The sequence below is a fragment of the Kryptolebias marmoratus genome, linkage group LG15 (assembly GCF_001649575.2).
Source record: "Kryptolebias marmoratus isolate JLee-2015 linkage group LG15, ASM164957v2, whole genome shotgun sequence".
In the NCBI taxonomy this organism is placed as follows: Eukaryota; Metazoa; Chordata; class Actinopteri; order Cyprinodontiformes; family Rivulidae; genus Kryptolebias; species Kryptolebias marmoratus.
In genome coordinates, this window is record NC_051444.1 from 6,216,726 (window position 1) to 6,240,725 (window position 24,000).

At 38.4% G+C, this 24,000-nt stretch overlaps 1 protein-coding gene across 2 annotated transcripts in view; it reads left to right on the forward strand.

The window, feature by feature from the left end:
* Positions 1–24,000, forward strand: part of syt7b (synaptotagmin VIIb) — a 108,334-nt gene that overhangs the window by 60,695 nt on the left and 23,639 nt on the right. Inside the window, exons 5-6 of one of the 2 annotated variants that reach the window (XM_017439962.3) lie at positions 10,251–10,598; positions 16,863–16,985. In XM_017439962.3, coding sequence (XP_017295451.1) covers positions 10,251–10,598; positions 16,863–16,985 — 471 coding nt within the window. The remainder of the gene's footprint in view (positions 1–10,250; positions 10,599–16,862; positions 16,986–24,000) is intronic. The other variant, XM_017439970.3, reaches the window with a different exon arrangement.

Consider the following 24,000-nt stretch of genomic DNA (forward strand, 5'->3'; position numbering starts at 1 on the left):
GAACAAAAATAGAAAGTAGTATTTTACTTTGCTTCTGCATGAAGTATAGGCACTACAAATAAAACTGTTTGACAGCCCCTTTGCTTACAGCCCTGCTATCCTCACCAGACCTTCTTTGCCTCTTACCTGCAACCCATGCAGCGTTACCATGGAGACAGACAACCCTCAAAGCAGATTGCACTCCTTTACATGAACATTTTCCTCATTTATACAGCCAGGCCACTCAATTACAAGTGTTCAGATCTACTTCTCAGGATACTGTGACAGACTTGATTAGAAGCAATTAGATCATCTGCTGAGGGGGGTTGGCTGTTGTTCAAACTGGTTTATAAAATGTTTTAATGTGACGGGTCACTTTTGGGGGGAAAAAATGGCTCCACATTGACAGAAGTGTGCTTTTTTTTTGGTTTCTGAAGGGAAGTTAGATGAAATGAGTACTGTCACACTTTTAAATTATACTTTACCTAATTTGAAACTACAGCTAACAAATTGTTTATTAAACAAAAATATATTTTTGCACTCTTTCAAAGGGCAAAGTCCATCTGTAAACAATCTCAAAAACCTTCAAATTACATGTTTATTTTATTTTCAAAATTTCAAAACAATTATAAGTTTTTGAGATGTTTATCTTATTATCATATTAATAATATACTTTAATAAAATTCCAATGTTTTAACTGGGGTGCTGTGTTATCTCCTGTAATAAAACTGTAATACGTGGTATATCTCAAAAACAAAGAGGAGAAAACAACAAAACGTATACCGGAAGTGTGTAATTTATTAATAATTGGCTTAACTTACAAAATATTGCAGCCAGACTCCAGAATGTGTGAAAATGTTTTGGTCCACAGTGCAAAACTTAGAAATTCAAGCTAATCAAGAAGCTTCTTCTTCACATATTTGATTTCTTGTGTGAAGAGTCCCTCAAACCTGTGGACAATAGAGGTAATAAAACCAAAGCCTTCTTGAAAATTTCAGAGCAATCCAGATCTGCATAAACTGTTTTTTTATTTGAGTCGATCCAAATATTTTAGCTCATAAACCTAAACTAGCGGAATATAAGGGTGTGATTATTTCAAGTATTTTTGTTACTTGTGCAAATGAAAAATGCAAGAACTAGTGATTTTTGGAAGTGTTGGCAGATGGATTTTGTTACCACTGAATAGCTCTTCTGTTACGTTGCCAGACTCGGTGCCAAGCAGCTCACAAGCAGCTGGCTGTAGTTTCATAATTAGTCTTATAATCTGGCTCCCCACTAGAAAACAAATAAGCATATTTCTTGAAATGTCCAGCTGTTCCTTAAACGGGGTGGTTTATGTTCCTCTCCCTTTTTGCTGTTGTATTCTTTTAATCTCTGTGTGTAAAGTCTTTATGTGTTTCTTTCCATTTCACCTTTTCCTCCATCTGCTCTGCTTTCTGCTTGTCGTAACTACTCCCACTATAGCTCATAGTACTCTAAGAGCCTCAAGGCTGCCTGATAGCCCTCCTGAGTCTTGTCTGCTGAGCCCTGTTCTAAAAATAGCCACACCGTCGCCTTCGTATACAGCAGAGCAATTAAGTGTTTGGGTGGTTAAATGCCTGCCTCGTATCAGCCTCCCCTCCATCATTTAGATGTATCTCACACGATCACAAGGCATCAAGTGAACCTGTTCGTTCTTATCCTCTCTAATTATGACTCACTTGATTCTTTGAGAGCCACCAGGTGATCATTTCCTCGGTCTGTGCAGCGACGTTGAAAATAACGTAAATTCAGCCACCGGTGGTGATGAAAGCTTTTGTTGTGATTGATCTGCATGGTGCGCTCAACATAGGTGTTAAGTTTTTATTAGGTTGATAATAGAGTCATTTCTGAAGCGGATGAGCGAATCATCCATTTTAGCTCAAATAAAATTTTGTTTGTTTTACAAATTGTAAAATGTCTCAAATCTAGTCTAAAATAAAATCTAGTCATTAGGAGAGTGTGGGTCTGAAAACTATTTGTTTGACCCCCAAACTACACAGTAGTTTAAATCGCTTGAAGTGAGGTTCTTTGGAAAGGTTATGAACAAATACTTATCCTACCTGTTGTAGATAGCTCTTTGAGAAGCCTTAGTTTAAAGAAACAGAGTTTAATTCTAACCAGACAGACAACCTAATGGATAATGTGAGTGAGGCCAAAAAGTGGATTGCAGCCATCTTAAAACAATTCCAATTTCCAAAGTTTCACAGTAGTTTATACAAATGCAATTTTCCAAACTTTTATATTGCCACAAATTTCATTATGTGGTTATTTACATAGGATCTTAGCCTGTGGGCACTTTCAGCTGAAATAACGGCATAATGCAAAATTGACAATATTGTAAAGGTTTATAAAATACTGTTTGCCCAAATAAAGCTTTTGAGACTGGAGTTGTTTTATGATGACCACTTTAGTCTAGGCTCCAATTGGGTTAGTTATAATCTCGTCAGTCTGTTCAGAACTAAACTTTTTCTCCAAACTGAGGTCCCTCAAAAAGTTATCTACAGCACATAAGATATTAGATGTTGGTAGTAACGTGTCTACAGACCCCAGTTTCAAATATCTGAACTGTGACTTTAATGTCTAAATGTGGTCAAAGACTCCCTCCTGTTGTGCAGCCGTGTGTCGTGTGGTTTGTTCTCTCTCAGAACGTCCCGTACTAAAGTCCGCGTTCAGTCTGTGCTCGTCTTCGTGACTTTACGTCCAGGTCAGTTGGGGTGGGTTTGTGGAAGACCGAGTAACCGTCTTTTCTTGCAGGAAGTCTTGCCGTGAAACATACGTTAAATTTACCTGCTGCGGGTTTGTGAGATTACAGACACTAGCGCTCTGTGTTCTCATCACCTGCGTCTGCAGTCTGAAAACCTGGGAATGATGCATTTGCATAATTACTTAGCTGGGCTGCCCACTTCAAGGAGACAGCAGGTCGATCATCTCTGTCCTCCTGTGTGGAGTAAAATGGACCCATTGCTCATGATTTAAAAGAGATCATTGGGTTCTGTGTAGCTTCTATATCAAAAGTTGCCCAGACAACATATTCACACTCCACACCATATTCTGTGTGCAAAAAGACATTAAGAAGTTTCTAAATTACGCTGAATCAATAACGTTTTAAATAAAACGTTTGTTCCCACCATTGTTTTGGGTCATGGTAAAAGTACTAGTATGATAAAAAGTAACTACACCCACTTTCAATTCTACTGTTTTACACATTAGGACACAGTTTTTATTAAATCTGTGGGCTTGAAATTAGGTAAGTACTATTTTTTTTAAAAATGACAACTTCTTTCATCTTTCAAAAAAATAAACTAATAAAACAAAACTGTCTGTACTGCTTACATAGAAATGAAGATGTTAAATTGCAGCCAGCTCCTGTTTTTTAAACGTGCTTGATTAACTGATTGTTAGCTCATGTGAGAACATTTATAAATGTAGAGATTTGGCTGCTCTGGACCGTCCAGGTGTGTTTAAGTACAATGCCAACCAGAAAAAAAAACATCTGCAAAGATTTAAGAGAAGCAGTTGTTGATGCCAGTGAATTTGGGAAAGCTCATTACTTCAAATCACAGAGAGAGGGAGAGAAAAAGATTATTCACTAGTAGAAAACAATCAGGAGAGCTACTGATCTTCCCAGAAGTGGAGATTTCAGTGAGTTTATCACAGCTCCTGTCTGTTTAGACAAATTTGCCAGGAGGATTTTTTTACTTTTTAAAAAGAAACAGCATTACCTAGTTTTGTTAAGTTTCATCTGATCAAACCACAAGGCTTCTGGAACAGTGCTCTTTGGACTGTTTAAAGCCTAGTGGAAATGTTTGGCAGATTTTCACATTTAAAGAAAACCAAACGTATCAGCAGAAACACCTGAAATAATCTGCCAATAACAGTGGTGCATCATAGGATGGGCTTGTTCTGTGGCTCCAGGGCCTGAGCACCTTCCGGTAATTGATGCAACAAACAAAATATTTTAGAAATAAAGCTGAGAGCTAAACCATGACTGCTAAAGCCTGGCTAATACTGAATTATTTAACTGGACAATTAATCCAATCACAGCAGTAAATCTCAAACAGGAGGCTGAAATAAAAAAAAAGTCAGGCTGCTGTGATTATCCAAAGTCCAGAATGGTCTACATTTATAAAGCCTCATTTTAACCTTACATTATGTTCTTCAAAACCCTTCACAATGTTTTTCTCATTCAGCCATTCATACCCACATTGACAACCTTGTATTTTATATTTGTACTTGTATATACAGCTCCTTTTTATTATGACTCATTCACCAATAAGGAGAAGTGGGTGCATAATATTGCCCAAGGCCACTTCAGCATATGGCATGGCTAAGGATCAAACCTCTGATCTTCTGATTGAAAGACTGAAAGATGGCCACTGAACCTCATTTATAATTACACATACAGAAAACAGTTAGTTTCTGGTATGATTCTACCAGTTTGAGGTGTTTGTAGACACTGTTTCTGCATTTTGGCAGTTTTTGTTATATAAAAAAGGAACAATTAAATATGCAATGAGTTGTCTAAAGTTGTACTTACCTCTTTTTATGTCCTAATGCATATGAATTTAGAATTGAAAGAAAGTTTATTTACTTTATTATTGACTGTAAACTACAGATTGAATCTCATGTAATGTATAATTTACCAGTTTGACTTCACTGACAACACCTTTGCTCTCCGGCCCTGTACGTTTGTGCGTCCGTCTCTCTTCTATCCCTCTTTTTCTTGTTTCCTCTCTTGAATCTTTCTTTCCCGTCCATTCTTGTTTGTCTGTCTTTGAACGCCCTGACCCCCCCACATCGTATCTCCCAGCGGGGCTGTGGATAAGGGTGGGCAGGGCGGTGCTGGGCCCTCACCGGGTACCAGTGACAGCGGGGGTGGCGCTTGCTCTGGTACAGGGGCGGGGCCAAGCCGCAGCGGCAGCATTCGAAGCATGGTGTCGGGGGGCACCAAGGCCGGGCGCTGGCAGATGGTCCAGAGCCACTTGCATGCCGGAGGTCTGCGTCTTAGCAAGTGAGTGGCGCATGGTGACATGGGGTACGCATGAGGGGCTACAATGGGCACCACGGGAGCATGGTGTGGAAATCACAGAAGTGAGTTTGAAAACGGATCATGAATGGAACTCTTGCATGAACTGTCAAAGGCAAAATTAAGCCATTTTTGATGCCTTGCTGGAGCATAAAGGAGAAGAAAGCCTGGAAGAGAAGCTGTCACTCTTCAGAATGTGGGAAATTAAAAATGACTGACTTCAGAAAGCTTCCCCACTCATAAACAAATAACATTTTTATGTCTTATGCCTTAGATAAAGAAAGTGTACACAGTCATACTTTTACTCTGCAGGTTCCAGTTTATTTTGACAATGTTTAGAACATCAAATGAAAATTCTTTCCGAATATATATATATTTGATTCTTCATATCTGAGTGGGTTGCTTTATAAAGAGCAGAAAAACAGTTTATTGGGTTTTCAGAATCCTTGAATTGTTAATTTTGTAGACAACAATTTAAAGGGTCGAAGGTGCGACAAATCAGAACAGTAACGATTTTGTAATAGAGATCTTAGTTTACTACTTACAGCAAGCAAAACTTTAAATTAAAGTGAAAATTGTTTATGTGTACAACGTTTCTGTGCATTTATTTGAAACACCTGTGAACTTGTCTAGATAAACGCCCTCGTTTTTTATTTTACACTGTTTTTATCTATTCAGTTGAAACTGATGGGCACAGCATGAATCTTGAGTGCAGACTTGTTAAATTAGGCAGAAGAAACTTGTTTATTCTGCATACTCTAATGGCATAATTAAAAAAGAATCATCTTATCCATCTGTTCCTAGTGAATCTAAGCAAAAAGCAAAACCTGACCAAGAGGATGCTAACATAAAAAAACAAAGCTTGGCTCAGTTCCAGGCCAAATAAACTTGATGCCTTGAAATTAACTTTAGGAGATTTTAACAACTGCTAAACATTTAAACTGTGGCTGTGATTGGGCCTGGATGTCTGAGGCAGAAACCCTAAATGTGATCACAAAGGCAGAAAACATCCTAAAATGCAGATCTGCTGCATTTGTTGGAGGAAAGAAGGGATCTGTATCCAACCACGGTCGCTCTGCAGTACGGACACTTTTGGTTATAGAGGAAAATTATGATAAAAACAAATGTGGTGGTTGGGGGGAGTAATTCAATGGCACAACATTACAAATGATCCATCATTACAGAGTAGATAGACACTGGGACATTTTCATGTTACAGCAAATGACTACAAAAAAATAAACATTAAATAATGGCTAAAAAAGACAATGGATCTTACATTAAAATACTAGTTATAAGAAAATAAATACAACAATTTTAACTATAAAACAAAATTGAACCAAGAGCAAAAAAAAGGGTTTTAATAAAACTTATTCTAAGCTGTCCTGGCATTCAAATATTTTCAACATTTATAGAATAAATTAATAAATAATGTGTTTTTAGGATCTACTAGAATTTCAGTGATCATGTGGCAATATTCTTCTCTCCCATCACTTGTTTTGTTCTCTTCTTGCTCCTCCTTTTTGGTCTCGCTGTATTTCCATTTCTCCTCTCTGGAATTGGTTTCTATTTTGGGGCATTTCCCTCTCCTCCTCCTCCTCTTTCTCTTCCTCTCCTCCTCTCTTTCGTGTCTCTCTCTCTCATACTCTCTTTCAGTCTTCACTGTCACAATTCTTTTCACTTTCCTTGTTTTTCACCCTCCTCAATTTCCTTTAATTACAAAATCATTCAAGGTTTATAGTCACCTTAATTGACTTTCAGGCAAGAAGAAATGTGAAAATAACCCTCTAAGTCAGTAATAGAATTCAGCAGATAAAGAGGGCTTGTGCTCAAGGTGTATGAAAAACTGTGTTTGGTGCTTTACAGACAAATCTAGAAAACTGTGAAAATGTCCAGCACCTGACAGGACAAGCATACAGGAAACCAGTGTGCGGGAAAGACTCGGTGTTGTAAAGCCAATGAATTTTTCAGATGAGTAAATTCAGAGTCAGATTTATGACACTGGACAAACGGGAAAAATTTATTAGTCCATGGACTGGCTCCCAGATGTCTGGCCTAATGTCACCATCCATCCAGCCAGATGTATTGATTTTTCATGATGTCAGTTATGATAACATGACTGTTCAACCCATAAATTATGTGAAGTTTAAAGCTTGTCGGATGACCTTTCTGTTTATTCTTTATATTGATTATGCCACAGTTGCAGTGTTTAGTTTACATCCTTAAATGTTGATATAAGAATTATTTTCTTGCATGAATGTGTTGCTGTTTTTGAACATCGTTTTTTTGGATTTAATTACATTTTACAGCAGATACAATTGAGCTTGTTATAAGGAAAAATTAACACTCAAAAACAGTGAAACATCCATAACACGTTTGCCACAATGTTTAAAAGATACTCGTCTACTTTGCAGTTCAGTTTTAATTTTTATACAGTACATGCTGTGTCAATTTGCCACAATTCTCTGAAAGAAATTTGACTTAATGTTAAATATTCTAACAAACAAATATGTGTCCACACTGAACTTATTAAACTTGAAAACTTATGCCACTTTATTTGACCACGTTAAGCTAAAAGATTAATAATAATGTGGACTGTGTGATCGACTTCCCATTCAAAAATAAAACCAACATCCTACACAGAGAAGATAACAAGAAAAGCAGAAAAGATATCACTTTACAATAAGGGCACCTTTATGAATAACTTACTAATGTTTTACAAATAGATTATCTATGGGGTTCTTTAGCATTAATTCGGATTTGTAAAACACTTATAAACCATAAACACATCAATAGGCAAGATCAAGTGCTGTACTTTCAGTTTTTTTTTCTTTCTTTTTTGCTTAGTTTCACAGCTTAATTTTTAAACCACAAATGCTCATAGAGCTTACATGCAAATAACTTTATGACAGATGTTTGATTTTTAATATCTGAATTATGAAATATAGAAGTAAACTGTGATAACTCAGAGTATTGATAAATGTTGACTTAAAACATAAGTCCTTGTCTAATGCACTCTAACTGCTTATTAACAGTTTATTAGGTGTTTACAGCTTCATTAAAACTTCATTATTGAATTATTTATTAGTAATTTAAAAGAACAACTTTTTTGTAAAGTGGAACCAAAGAAAAAGTGTGAGTGCTTGTATTGAAGCCTTTGCAAGAAAATTATAGTTATCCACACCTCCAACCTGCCTCACTTAAAGAGTACAAGGACTGTAGTCCAATTAAATGTGTGTGCATGAAAAGCTTTAGTCTAAGTCTAGTATAAATAGAACTACAGGCGTGTCCACTGGTGATTAAAAAACAGACAACAATTAGGTGACTGACTTTGGCTAAAGGAAGATGTACTGCGTTAAAAAAGTAGATATAATAACAGCACAACCTACATGATGTCGCTATAACAGTATCTATCTGTTCATCAATTTTTTTGTACCTACTTTGACTTGTTCCAGTTCATAGCATAAATACGTTGGGGGGCAGGAGACAACACTGAGACAAACACCCATACACACACACACACCATCACACCTAAAGTCAACGTAGCATCGACCAGTTAACCTAACATGCTTCTTTTTGGAGTGTGGGAGGAAACTGGAGAGTCCAGGGGAAACCTGCACATGCATGGGGAAAACATGCAAACTCCACACAGAAACTGGGATTCCTGCCTTCTTGCTGTGAGGCCACCCTGTTAACTGGTTCACTGTTCACTCCTGAAATAAAATAAATAAAATTATTGCAGTCTTCCAGTTTGTGGGACTTTGTGACATATTGTAATAAAGGTGTTACAGTGCTAAAATATGTTCAGTGTTTAACTTATTCTTGTAAGAAAACAAGAATAAGAAGAATCATTAGTTCACTAAGCTGCCAGATGAATATTTTCTAACCTTATAAAGTTACTTATTTGACTTCTGATCAGAATTTGAGAGTTTGTAAGAGCTGGTGCCACTTTTTAGCAACAATGGTTCAACTTTTAAAAAGTCCTGCCAACAGTCGCACAACAATGCATTAGCAGTTTATTGTTGGAACCCTAAATGCCTCCAAACACAACACTCTTTAAAACTCTACAACCCTTCTGTGCAACAAAAAGTCAGCCAAACACCTTCATATACATCTGCTCAGTTAGGAAATTAGCAACAAGTAAACTAACTTCAAAGCCTCTCCAAAAGAAAGACCTGATGGTGAGAAATATATTGTATGTTTTTGTGAGAGAGAGAATGCATGCCTGCCTGCCTGACTGCATGAATAAATGAGCTCCTGTCCTGTATTTACTTGACCCAGCATTGCTGTGCTCTTCTGCGTGCTTTTCTCTCAAGCTCTCCAGCAGGGTTAAGGCTGAGTTAATACTGAAGAGCCCCACTAACACAACTCAAGACTGGGCAGTAAATCCTCCCTCACAGCATTAACTCCAGACAGAGCTGTTTAGCACAAGCTTACAGTCATCAGGCAGGGCAGTGATTGAGGGGAAGATAAAGCAAGAAGCACTATTACAGGTTTGTAAGAGAAGCAGAGCAATAATTAGAGAACAGACTTAAGGAGCAGTGATTGAAGGTGGTGTGGAGATGGAGTGATGCGAAAGGCTGAGGGTGGGGAGAAGGGGAGACGCAGAGCGGCTGTCTTCAGAAGTGCAAGGTAAAAAAAATGGAGAGTGGGAGGGGGAAACATTGCAGGAGCAGAGGAGACCTTAGAGAAAGACTGATGGTAGCAGAAGTCATCGAGGCAAGAAGGTAGAAGTAGGTCGAGACTAATTAGGGAGAGAGATAACGTCCAGAAACAATTTAGTGCTGCAGATGGAGACTGGGGTGAAGTGGTAGTGATACCTCTAGTTCAGCTTGAATATAATTTTAAGTTTGTTTTGACAGCATTTCCAGGAAGCATAATTGAATGGTTACGTAATCTCCAGGGCTATTTACTTACCGATACACTGTCATGCAGCCTAAACTCAAAATTCAACACAACTGTCTTCATCCACGTTTAACAATAATCCCACCTTTTTTACAATTCTGCTTTTCTTTGTTCTTTCACTAATATTCTCTTTTTTTCTTCTCAGTCAGCTTTCTTACATATAGCTATGCCATTTTTATCATCACATCAACAACCATTTTTTTAACACTTTTATGAAGGTAAATGGGTTTTTGAAATGCATGGATTTGATCATCATGATCCTCCAGTTTTCGGCGCTGTAGAGTATGATGTCTTTAACTCTTAGATCTGTGTTTCTGCTCAGTTTCGGGGATGCCTCCCTGTCGTCCGCCTCCACCTTGGAGCACATCCCGTCCTCAGCTGTGGCTCGCCCTCGGCCCCTCGTCCGGCAGCAGAGCCTCCAACAGCCCCTCACTCACCAGCCCCCTCCGGGTCCCAATGACCCCCCGGTCACCTCTCAGAGTCTGGGCCAGCTGCACACAGGCCCGGGCGGCGGGGGCCACCGTGGGGGCCCGCGGGGGGTCCGGGGGAGTCCGGCTGGAGCCTCCCGACAAAGAGGAACAGGGACTGGTAGATCACGGTCAAATCCAGGCAGCTGGGACCACATGATGGAGCAGATCCGCCACAGAGGTCTGGACGTCAAGTCATTTCTGTAAGTGTCAGGAAATGTTATGCTCTGTATGATAGACATGTTCATGATGGTGATAAAGACTTGATCTTACTGAAGTCTAAAAGAGAAGTCCTGCAAAAAAGATCAAACTCTCAGTTGTTGTTTACTCTGCTTAAGGGGCGTATTGATTCTTCTACAGTTTGTATTAGAATTAGACAAAAATACTTATTGTTTTTTATTTAATAAAAGTATACTTCTTCTAAGAAACCAATGTTTTTATGATCAAATGTACTCATTTAAAAGTACAAGACAACTATCTGCAAAAAGGATTGAAGGTATAAAAAAATGAACTAGTTATTGAGTATAAAAACAACTCTAATAATAACCCTGGCACACTTTTGCAAAGCTGCCTTGCATTTCTCTGGGGTATTGAGAGATGTGGCTGTAAGAGAATAACATCCCGATATTGCCTCACACGCACGTCTTAATAAAGAAATAGACGTTGCAGTGACCCAACAATAACATTACCGAGTTTCATGTGATGTTATGCAAACTGGCTGCGTACAGTGTGTCCACTGCTGCTGCTGTAATAGATCTTCAACTGCCCTTTTTAATGTTCATTTGTTTTAAAAGCATGTCGTTGGTGCAATGCACAGGTGTTGCTTGTTGTGATGTTTCGTATGAAATGAAAAACAGCTGTAGCCAAGACCTATGGGTGCACTTAATACCGAGTAAACGAGGACCGAGCTGGGTACGGTGTGGGTGGTGGAGACCCTTTTCTTTTCATCATTCTTAAAGCAACTTAAAGTGTAAGTGTGATGTTTAAATAAACACCCTGATCCTTTCCTGTAGCATTTACCTGTAGCTTTTGTGACAGGCGTTGGCTGGATTTATATGTTACAGTATGGTGTGAACTGGTGAACTAATTATCAGCACAGTTTAAACTTTTCTAGTTTATTTCTTTCTAGAAAAAGTAATTTTAGTGTAAAAGCTAACTTTTTACCACATTTAAACCAAACAAACGAGAGAAAACAATGTAATAAAACTGTTTCAAAACTCAACAGCTGCTTTTGAATAAATTGTAATTTTTTCACTTTATCCACTTCTATTTTGTTTAACATAATACAGCATGCTCATCAGGTTGATATAAATTTTTTAGAGCATAAATTTCCATGCCAAAGGGTTGTGTTTTGAGAAAACCGTAGCCTAATTATGAATGGAAAATTCACAGCTGAAAGCGTATCTTCTGTAATAGAAGCAGAAGTCGGGGAGTTGAGAGGGGACTCACTGGGGCTGAGGTAATTAAAACTCTGCGGTGGCTCGGACACGGTGTGGATCAGATACGCTTTGAATTTCTCAACCCCCTGGATGTTGTTGGATTGTCTTGTTTAACACGCCTGTGCAACACTACAGGAATGTTTGGCTCATTGCCTTTGGATTGACAGATTGAATGGTGGTCCCTTTTTTCAAAAAACAGGCTGGGAGAATCACATTTCTGACCCTCTCTGGGAAAGTCTATGCCAGGATACCATGAAGTAGAGTACTTCTGATATATAAATCTTGGGTATGTCATACTGTTGTGTCTCTAAAGACTTCTGTGTTGTGCTGCTCTTGAATTAGTCTTGTATTAACGGCAAATCTTGCACGTCTATATTTTGGTCTTGCCACAAAATGCTGATTTTTTTGTTTGTTTTCTTGGCCTGTGCAAGAATATTTGAGGGTGCAAAGAAAACCAATCTTCATGACTTTGAGAAGAAAACTTACAGACTAAAACTGGGGACTGACTATTAGTTTCTTCAATGGGTGATTGGACTCACTCTTTAGGGTCAAGCTTCAAACTCCTACTGTAGTTATTCTCAAGAGGCTCAGAATGAAGTTGGTGCTTCTCTTCAATGGAAGAAGTCTCTAAGGTGGTTTGGGCACCTTGTGAAAATGCCCTATGGAGGTCTTCCAAGGAAAGTTCTTTGAACATATCCCACCAGGAGGAGACCTTAGGGCATAGCTGAAACTTGCTTCAGAGATTAAATCTCACAGGTACCTTGGGAATGTCTCAGTGTTCTTTACAAGAGCTGGAAGAGGTAAGAAGATGGAGGTCTGATCATTTCTGCTCTGACTGCTGCTTCCATGACCCAATTCAGAATAAAAGTAGTTCATGAATTGATGAATGGATTACAGATGTGTTACAGTTTCAGTGGTAATGAAGATTGTAGTTATATCGTAGTTTATATTTTCATCTGCTTGCTATTGACTGTCAGTACATTGGACACGACCACTGTGTATTTAACACACTAGTATAGACTGTTTTGTAAATAAATTGGTACTCCAAAGACTTTCGTATTCAATCTCAGTTTATATAATCTTTTTCATTTGGCAAATACTCCACATTCTCAAGTTCGTATCGAAATGAACCCATGTGAAACAATAATTTTAATATGGCAGATGCCAAATGACTACAACCATTAAGGTAACAGATTTCTGAAGCTGTAAATGTCTGAGAAAAGCTTTGCAGACTCAGTGACTTGTCATCTTTTATTGCCGATCAAGCGGAAACTTTAATATTTACAGCAAACTGCCAGTCTGTTGGGTGTTTGTGTGACAAGACAAGTAAAAAGTGTAATTTCTACTTGTTGGCTAAGCGTGAAAATGAGGTTTTTAACAGTTTAATACAATTAAAGATACATCTGTTTGTATGAATCATCCTTGCCATATGTATAAAGGAACTCTAATAAAATCTGAGAACTGAGCATATTCCATAGATAGCATCTTAACTCTCCCGTGGCCTTCGGGTCAATACAAGGGCTTCTCTACCTCTTTTTGTCTCGCTCTCTGTAATTTTGAAATTACAAAACTGTTTAAACATTTGGACAAGTGGATCATTAAAATACAGAGTTCCTACGCAAACGTTCTGCTTGTTGAAAAATAGCACATATACTATTGGGCCTCAGGATTTACACCACAGGCAAATAATGTTTGAAAAAGAATATTAACCCTGAATTAACTGTATTTGAAAAGGAATACTTGCTTGTGCAGTTAAACAGTATTCACCAGAGATTTTCACAACATTTATTCTAATCCGTCTGTCACTAAATCAGGCAACTACTCATGTGCAAAGACCCCTGTTTCAGTTACTGAGTGAGGAGAGCTTTCCTGCTTTGCTTGACTTGAATGATAGACGACGTGCCCCACCTCAACTGTCTCCCCTCCTGACCATAAACACACACTCTCACACACACCGATAACCAAAGCTTTCTGCTTCTGTACTTCTTACATGTCCTCCCATTAATATTTGTCTGCCAGCCAGATGCCTGAATCATCATTCAAAAGAGGGTGAGCGCATACATACTGAGGTGACGTGACCCGTAGTCCCTTCCCTTAGAAATCCCACCGGACCAAACAGTTGTTGACCCTGTAGGGAACGGGAATATTATGCATTTGTGATTAGTGAGGTATTAACAGTCAAATGCAGCAGCTTCACTTTCACTTGGATCCTGTTCCACCTCTCCTTCACTTCAGATCAATAGACCTGCTGTAGGTGGTAATGATTTCAGCGTCATTTGCTTGGAGTGCGTGTCTTTTTTCCATCATCTATACAAATTCATTCAGCTCATCAATGAGCATCATGTTTGTGGTACTTATGCATCCCCAGTGGGCTCCTGTCTCTCGAGTGCTAATATGTTCCTCTTGTTGTCAATACTGCTACCACAAACAGGATCTTGTAAAGAAAAGAGTGCAATACAAAAAAATGCTTTCAGGCTGAGAAGTATAAATGTTATTTGCAGAGATAAGAAAAACAAGATCAAAGACAACAATTATTTAAGATCAGTTTTTGTTTTTTGTTTTTATCTGTTGCTCCAACTAATTTCATTCATCTTAGTCATGTATACAGCTTTACTGCTGTCAGTGTCTGGCTCATCACCAATGAATTTAATTTGCTAATTGTGAGTTTTATTTATTATCATAATAAACATCATTCTAGGTCAGATTGAAGAGAAAATTCTGAGGAGCTAAGCAACACTTGTAATTTATAAAATAAGAAATATTAAAGTTTAAACACATCTGGTTTCATGCAGATTTATGCTTTAGTATCACAGAGAAGGACTATAATGAGGGAAACAAGCCCTTATCCAGGACTTTTCTCCATGTAATTGTAATGCAGCAATTATAAAAATTACAGTTTCAAACTGTCAAGGTTTCAGAATAACCAGAAGGACTTATTTCTTTACTCTGCAGAGTGAGGCAAACAGTATGAGAGACTCTACTGCTGTTTTGCTGCTGCTGTGTGTCTGCTGCTCTGTGTTTGCCTCTTTCTTCAATGAGCTCCGAAGCCACAATCTGCAAATCCATTTGTGTCACAAAAATATAAAATAAAGCTACTGGTCCACCAGAGCAGAGAAACAGCAGAAAGCAGATCCACCTTCACGTTCTGCAGACAGAGGAACAAAAAACAGCAGAAAGAGAGCAGAAAAACAGCAGTAGAGACTTTCACACTGGGCTGAGCAAACAAGTGCAGACTGTCAGTGCAGCAGAGTATGGCTGCATAAATGACCACAGCATAGAAAAATATGAAATGAGTAGTCTTAGTCCAACAGGTGTTTCTCAGTGGAGAAGTTAGATTTGATGCTCATTTAGTGACAATGGAGTGATGAAGTGACAGACAAAGGAGAAAGGTTTGGGCAAATTTGGATTATTTTCTGGGAGGAAGCTTCTCAACATGTAGTTTTAATAAATATATATTTACAGAGCATTGGGAAATTCAGAAAATGCACTTTTTTCTACAGTAGCTATTTTTATAGCTCATACTGGGGCACGATAGACATTGGAAAATAGAAGTAAAGGAGCAAAGAATAGAGCCCAACGTGGCCTCATTTGTTGGTTGTTTGTGACTGTGACTTACAAGATTATTTGTGGACAAATGTTTATGAGCAAAGGGCACCATTTGCAGGGCCTCTTGACTTCACGGTCCAGAAAACATGAGAAAAAGGTAATTTGAATGACTTCAGGCATGTTTAGAGAGACAATAACAGTTGAAATGGTCACATTACGTTTCCTTTTTGCAGGTGTTTTATTAGGGCCACCTCAATTTTATGAATCTTATTGCCTTTCTGTGTTTCTGTTTTCAATTACAGTTCACTTGCTACAATTTTTCTGTTAAATCATAAAAAGCTATAATTTAAAGATTCTTCTTCATTTATTTTTTATTTTCATTTTTTCTAGTTCATGGAAACGTATCTGTGAAGGATACTAATTTATTGAAAAAAAATCTGGTTATCTTTACAATTTCATCAGGAAATTAAAAAAATTAAAAACTTCATAAAAATTAAAATGATCCTTACAAATGTACAGCACTCCTTTTCCTGAACTATCATTGAACTGTGCAGCCAGAAAAAGTTACTCCTAAATGTTTCCGATTTTACAATACATGTTGGCTGTAAATAAATATCATTTATGTCATCTTCTGAAATACACAAACGGCTATCAAACTGTAACCCACACAACATAAATTTACCAACAAGGAACTAAAAAAATAGAAAGAGTTATTGTGTAATAAATAACCTAGCACCATAAAAATAAAAACAATCTATTTCTTTGGAACAAACTGTTAATCCTAATGTTGCTGCAAACAGTGCAGTGAATATCGACAGGCACTGTTATTGTTTAAATAGGAAGAACAAGACTTTAATTCCAAGTCCTTGTTGCTTTTAATAGCAAAGCTTTACAGCACCATGAACGATAAAGAAAACGACCTGTTCCCAATGACTCATCTGCTTCGTTTTGCATTCTTATTTGCAAACACAATAAAAAAGGAGCACAAACCTAAAAATTAGGGAGGTGGATAAATATTTTGAGTGAAGGTTGGTTTTTCCTTTTATTTGTTGCTGTTTTAATTTGGATATCAGCAAAGTTAGTGATAAATGTGCATACCTGATGGTGTTAAAGGCTATTTGTTCTCTGCATAATATAAGACAAGAGAACCTAAAGTTTTTCATACGTCAGTAATGCTCTTGTTTACATTTAAAGGACTTTATGATGTTTAATACTTATGTACAGTTGCATGAAATGCATGCAAGTTTGGTTGAGATGCTGTGCAAAGTAAAGTTGAGATGAAAGCATTGTGGATTCCTGACAATGGTCTACCACCTCTCTCCCACTCTCTCTTTGTACACAAAATGAATGTGTGCTGGGTGTGTTGCTGTCACTGCCTGTTTGTGCGTGTTTTCTTGTCGGAACACTTGTGTCCCCCGTTGTTGTGTGTCTACATCCTGTACCTGTGTGGTCTTGTGATGCCTTGTTTGTCTGTGTGTCCAGTGAAGGGAAGATGGTTGTTCTGTCTCTAGCAATCGGGCTGGCTGAACAGGATGACTTTGCCAACCTCCCAGATCTTCAGGAGGCACCAGCAAGCAAAGAAAATGAAACCACACCAGAAAAAAGGTAATAACAGAAAGAAAGAGAGGCATGAATGTGAGCAGAAAAAGCTGACGAAACTTTGTGTCACCCACTGATCAGCCACATCATTAAAGCCTCACGCAGTGTACTGATGCAGCCTAAACCAGCTCTGATCTGTTGGAAGTGGGACCTCCTGATGTGTCTTTTGGGTTGAAAGAGTTGCGAAGCTGGACCTCGGTGTATTGGGCTTGTTGCATTCTGTGAATGCTCAATCAGGTTGTAATTCTGAGAGGTTGGAGGTTGGGTTTTGGACTGTCTCCTGTGTTCCTGAAGCAATAGTGTAGCATGTTTTATTATCCTGCATAGGGAGGTTCTGTGAAGGAGTGTTGATCCCATGAGGTGTGTCATGTTGATGGGTTGAGCAGAGTAACATTTGGATTAACGTCAGGACTCAAGGTTTCCCAAAGTATTTCATAAAAATGATTATTGGTATTTTTTTCACATGACAGTGGTTTAAATGTTGTGGCTGATTGGTTTTATAAGGGGGATGTCTGTATTGCTGAGCAATTTAAAGCATTTTCATAAAATGCCCTCGGTGCCCTTTGTGTGGAATAAACTGGTGTGCAGACCAGAATAAAACCAGTTTCCTGCTTGTAGGACAGCTGCTATGCTCACAGCTAGAGTCACAACACGTCTGCTGCGGTTTCTACAAGCAAACAGCTGCCAGAGCTGCATAATGCGTCAGCGCAAATTTTGTTTTTTTGTTTGTTGATTTAAAGTCTACCACAATTATTCAAATGAGGAAATCAAATAATTTAGATTTAATTATGTTTTGTCAAAAATTATAAACCCATTCAGTAAAACAAACTCATTATGTGTTCAATACGACTGATGTTGTGTAAAAGCCTACAACACTTAGATGTATGGACTACCATCCATCACACATTACAATCAGGGAGGCAACGTGCTTATACTCATTCTGCAGCATCAAAATTAGCCCAGACATAAACAGCCTGAGTCCTAAACTAACAGCAAAATAGAAAACTGCAACACATTTTGGAGACATTTTTGTTCTGATCTCATCATTGCTGGGTCAAAATGTGATCAAAAGAAGATAACACCTTAAAGAACTGGACATGTGTGCAAAGGTTTCATTAAGTTTTAAGGTTTGTCATTTACAGCCCAAATCCAAAAACATGATGTTGTTTAAAATGCAAATAAAGACTAAAAAAAACATTGATTTGCAAATATCATATGTTTCATTGAGAATCAAATATCAGTTTACATTCTGTTTTTGCTGACATTTTACACAATGTCCCATTTTTTTAGGAGCAAGGGTTGTATAATAAGTATTCATGATAGCTTCATTTTGATCCCCAAAAGCCCCTGCACTGTAGTTTGGATTCAATTAAATTCAGTCATTAAATCCCCCAAATCACTGAAACAATATAAAGAATCCTATTTCAGTCTTCTCTATTTGAATGCTATGTCCATTTTGCTTCTGCTGATAATACTTATTAGTTGAGTTTCCCTCCTTGTCATTGGTGTCTCTGACTTTTAGACCTAAACTACAAGATCTCACAGCATTTGGATGTTTTTTTTTTTTTCTTTATTTGATATGCCCCACTTGGTAATTTCCCTAGTTTTTATTTCAATATGATCACGTTCTCTTACCTGTTTCACATTTTAACTCTTGTGTCCTCTGCCGTCCCCACCCAGACCTTTGAAAGTCTGCTTGTCTGCAGCTCTTTACTGCTCTTTTGATCTTCCGAGTTGCAGGCACAGGAGCAGGGCACCCTCATTATTTGAAAGTAAGATTCTTGACATGAAACGCTCTTCTAAAAATATGCTAAGTTCTCTCATCTACCGGTGATCTCACAGCAGCAGTCGGAGGCTAACGCTCTCTCCCAGCTGGTGAACAAAGGACCGAACAGGCTTGTCTCTTATCGCATCAGTGTTTGAGGGATAAAGTGCTTAAAATCTGCTGGGCTGCGGATAACCCCAGGCACAGTTCAGCATAAGCAGCTCTACATACATTCCTACAAACAGTTTTTGATAGTTCTGAGGGGTCCCACCCGTCCAAAAAAAAAAAAAAAACTTACAATTCCATCAAATGTCTCAAAACCTTTCAGCAGTTCATCCGGGTGTGCTGTTCTAACTAGGTCATCTGTGAATTTGTGGTAAATGAAAAATAGAAGTCTGCCTTGGATGAAAAGAACATGATAGATGCGTCTTTCTCTTGCTGTTATTGCAACAATAATGAGTCTTTTTCATGCGTTTAAAACTTAGTTTAAAATATTCAAAGGTCGAACAAGAGAAGAGGATCACCCTGTCCCCAAATCCCAGTGTTTGGAGTCTGTTAAGTACCCAACTGTAATCACAGCCAGGCAGCTAGCTCACCCCAAGGGGCTCACATGGCCCTAGTTGACCAGAGTCCTTCTATGTCTAATAACAGCTCTCCATCATCATCTCCGTCCATCATCCTCAACCCCTTTGTCTCTGTAGTCACCTCACAACCTCCCTGCTCCTTTCTGCAGGCCCGCTCCAGGTTGTTTTCACGAAGCCTGCAGCAGACCGAGCACGATGCAATGGGGTGAGCCCGCCAAGATTATATGTGACAAAACAAGAAGCTGTCAGACACAGATAGAGAGACAGAAAGAAAAGGAAAACCTTTGCTCCCAGCATTCTGGAAGAATGTGCTGCAAGACAAAAATAGGCACACCACTGGAGGTTTGGGGCTCTTTTGGTTTATAAAATTTAATCAGAAATAGCTTAGAGCACAAATGTTTAAAAATATCACATCTGTTAGTAGAAAAATAAGAGGAAAGAAACAAAAGCTGTTTGTGCTGTGCAGGTAGGGAGTAAATAACAAGAACAGCCACCTGGAAACGTGTTATTGCACATGCAGCTTTAATTAGTCAAGTTGCAATTTCTTAGTTAACTTCCAGAATACTTAAAAATTTACTCATTAATTATCTCACTAAGTTGCTGTTTACCCCCTGCCCTTTAGTTCTGGCTGCTGTAAGACACAAGATCGATGACAACAGACTGAGGAAAAGTACTACATATGTGGGCTGCAAAGCCACAAGGGTGCATTAAAGTTCAGGTTTCCAGGTGTGCAATAGAGATGAGGATCATTTTTGTCTGTTTATTAATGTGAGTGATCTTTTTCACAGTGTGCTGACTCATTTGATCCAACACTAATATGAACATATTAGTGCTACTTTATTGTGTTTTCAGCATTCAGTCACTCATTAATCCGCATCGCAGCTGCAAAGCAAATTATCAGCATGAATCATTACAGCCAAAGATTTTCCCTTGTTAAATGGAAAACAAGCTTACATTAATGAAGAGATAGATAGTTTTTGAGCTCCGTGGCAGCGAACTGTTTTACTGCAGCCATGACAACAACTGAGAACGGTATTTTTAGATGTATAGGTTCTTAGGACTCACTTTATCATTATAACAATACATCTTTATTGCAAGATTTTTTATACTTCACTACAACTTTGTAGCATTACATTTTAAACACTTCAATTATTTTGTAAATAGTTATAATAGTAATTTTAAAAAATGTTTTAATCTACAAGCACCTTATGAAAATATTTTTTCAATTTGTATTTAATGCTATCAGTACATTTTGTTGACAAGTGTTGACAGGGATATATTTATCGCTGTTACATCATTTTTTTTATTATTACTATTTAAACAAGGCTCCGTCCTTTATCCTTTTCTTTTTTCATAATGTACCAAATGAACAGTTGGTCTGAGCCTCTACATCTCTTTACAGAGTTTTTGGTTTGTGTTTTATCTTACCAAAACAATCTTTGTAAACTCAAAAAATAGGTATAACAGAAGTCAATTTTACAGATGTTGAGCTAAAACTTGGAGCGTTAGTAGCTGAGACTGATCCCCAACACATACTCCAAGGGCTAACAGATTGCTTAAGATCTGTGTTTAAAATTTTGTTATTAATTAATGGATTCAGCTCTCTCTCTTTGTTAGCTTAATTTCTCATGGACCACTTGATAGATTTTAATGAAAATTTAAGAAAGTAACCATTGGATGTACATCTACAATTAAGAGTCTGAAAGTGGGAAATATAGTTTGTTTGCTTCCTCTTGTGATCCTGAATTTGAGTCCTCACTTTACTGAAGTGTGTCATGGAAATTATGGTTTGTCAGTGTCTTGTTGAAGTAGTTTTATTTGCCCTGAAACAAACATTTCTGGATTTCTCCATCATATTACTGTGATTACAAGTCTTCGTATAAATGTCATAATATACATGTTTTTCCTTGATGACTTGCAGTTTGCAAGAAAGCCAGTATTTTTCTCCCTCTGTGTTAAATGGTCCTATCTCTTCATGTGCAGCTTTGTGTTATGTAAGTCAGTTTGGGTCACTGTGGTCGATCGGCCAAAGCCCCTCGGCGGACTGGACGTAACCACCCACCTGCAGGTAACAATGATGGAGACTCGGAGGCTGTTTGTGTTATCATCATCTTAGAAAGATGCTGCCGCGTGGCAGGGCTGCATTTTAATGAGCCCAGAGATTCAACCACACACAGAGATGCAACAGGGAAATAAGTATGAATAAACCCAAAAGAGTCCGCTGGCCCGAAACAACATCCACTCTGAATGTTTAGTTTGTAAAAGCTGTAAAACGTGAGCTGCTTTCTAATGTGGAGCACATCTGTTTGCTTCCATTCAGTGCGAGCCAAGAATGAGTTATGTTCATGCTGGCTTACAGAGTGGGGACAAGAAAATCAAATGGGGATCATTATTCAACATAAAGCTGCAAAGGTGGCTGTAACTAACATGTTTGGCTTTCACAAACTTGGACTCTGTTTAATGAGTTTTAATTTGGGCTGTTATTCAAGTAAAAAGATGTTCCTTGAAAGAATGTGTATCATCCGCCGCCTTTCATGCCAGAGTTTTAAACTAAGACCATCTAATGATGAAAAGGGTCAGAGTTATGGCAGTTTTAGTCAAACCTTGTAAATGATGTTACTCTTTTAAATAAATGTTAACATTATAATGTTATAAATGATCTAATGTGAGATCTTATAGGATGTGTTACTTCTCAGAGGATATGTTGTAAATGACTCTCAGCTACTACCACACTGTTTTATTCTAATATCTGTAAAATTGACTGAGTTTTAGACATGTATGTGTTTGCTAAGGTTGATTAGCTGTGGTGGATATCTTGACTCCAAATGTTAATCAGTTGTAGATATACATCCAATAATTACTTTCTGACATTTTCATTAAAATTCAATCAAGTGGTTTATGAGTATAACTTTAAATCTGAAAAGTTGGGACAATGTCTAAAATGTAAATCAAAACAGAACAATTTGATGATTTTATGTTTTGATGGTATTATGAACTGTAGATGATGCCATATTCAAAATCTGCCCCATTCTGAAAATGTTCCACTATTTTTTGATGTAGTACGTGTTATGAATGACTCTCAGCTGCGACCACACCAGAGTTCATCTCAACATCTGTAAAACTGACTGAGTTATAAACTGAAGTACACAATATGTCTGACTGTGATGTAGAATCAGAGCTTTGATCTCGGCAGATGTGGCTTTGCACTGCACTCGCTGACTTGCACATTGCAACACGGCGAAGTATTCATCAAGCAGGAAGTTTTAGTCGCCCTTTTCCAGCTGACATATCTAACTCTTTCAGTTGTGTGTCTGAACCAGCAATCACAGAGAGTCAAAGCACCTAATGACTCTCCAGGCTGGCCACCAGTCCCCATTGTAGGCATTTAGGACCAGCGGTAGCTCGAGAGAAAAAGATGATTGGATAGAAAAAGCGATGTAGGTCAGCACAAACGAGGTATCTTTTTTAAAAAAGGCTGTCAGGAAAAAGTCTGAAGCTCATTCACTATTCCCCTGGTTGTTGCATGTGGCTGTGAGCTGATTTAAGGCAGGCCATGAAAGGGAAGCGAAAGGGGCGGCACAGAAAGTGATGGTGATCAGCTCTTGATGTCAATATTTAAATGTTATTGATTGTGTCTCGAGCCTTGAAATGGGTAAGGCATCACATTAGGTTCCTTCACTTTCCTCTTTACGCATAAATCCACAAAAACAGCTACGCCCAGTGCATAAACCTCAAGAAGGCAGGGATAGTCTGTTCCAGGAGCATCCAGCCAGTCCACATTTGTAGATGGCTCCATTAGTTGTATTAGCCTGTGTGCTGAGGGGGGCGGCGGCCGAGTGATTTGTCCCTGCTGAAGGAGAGCGCTGAGTGGGCTGACACTGAAGCCTGGGCCTCATTCATCATGAGACATGGGACCTATATTGTGTTTCGTGGCCTCCTAGGGCTAGTGTACGATCAGCAAGGCCCAGATACAGCATGTTTATGGAGACAGACTTCCCTCCTTGGTTCTTCTGGTAACACTCATCCCTCATGTTCCCACCCGTCCATCCACTTTCCCATCCATTCAGCCCTCTGAAATTTCCTCTCTGCAGCTTCCATTTTGTCTCTCATCTCTCCTTCAATCCTCTACTTCTGTCCTCCTGTTTTTTTTCTCTAATTGCATAAAACACTCCACCTCTTATTTGCTCAGTGGTCATGCCAGTTTTCTCTCCTATTTTCCTTTGCCCTATCACTATTCATCTAATCCCTCTTTTCCTGAGGGTGTAGACTGGCGCTGTGACGGGATGATGTCACATCAGTGCTCTCCTGTCAGTATAAATGACTGTCAGCTTGGCCCGACCGCTTCATTGCTAAACATTAAAAGAGGAATGAGATTGCTCTGAAGACAGTTTTGCTGCAGTGGTACGTAGTACATTTGCTCACCAGTCTGTTTGGCTCAACATGTTAAAATTGAATAACAGTTGAATCTTTAACATTTTTCTCATATTATGCAAGTTAACTGAATTGTTTTTGGCGTGACTTACAGAGGTTGATAACACAATTTCTATTTTCTCATAATGTAGCAATAGGAGGAAGGATCCGTTTCCCAATTCCCTGAGCATTTTTGGTTGTAAGTGGATTGTTGGAAGGACATATTGCTTTTATTTTATATTATTAACATTTTGTTACTGAT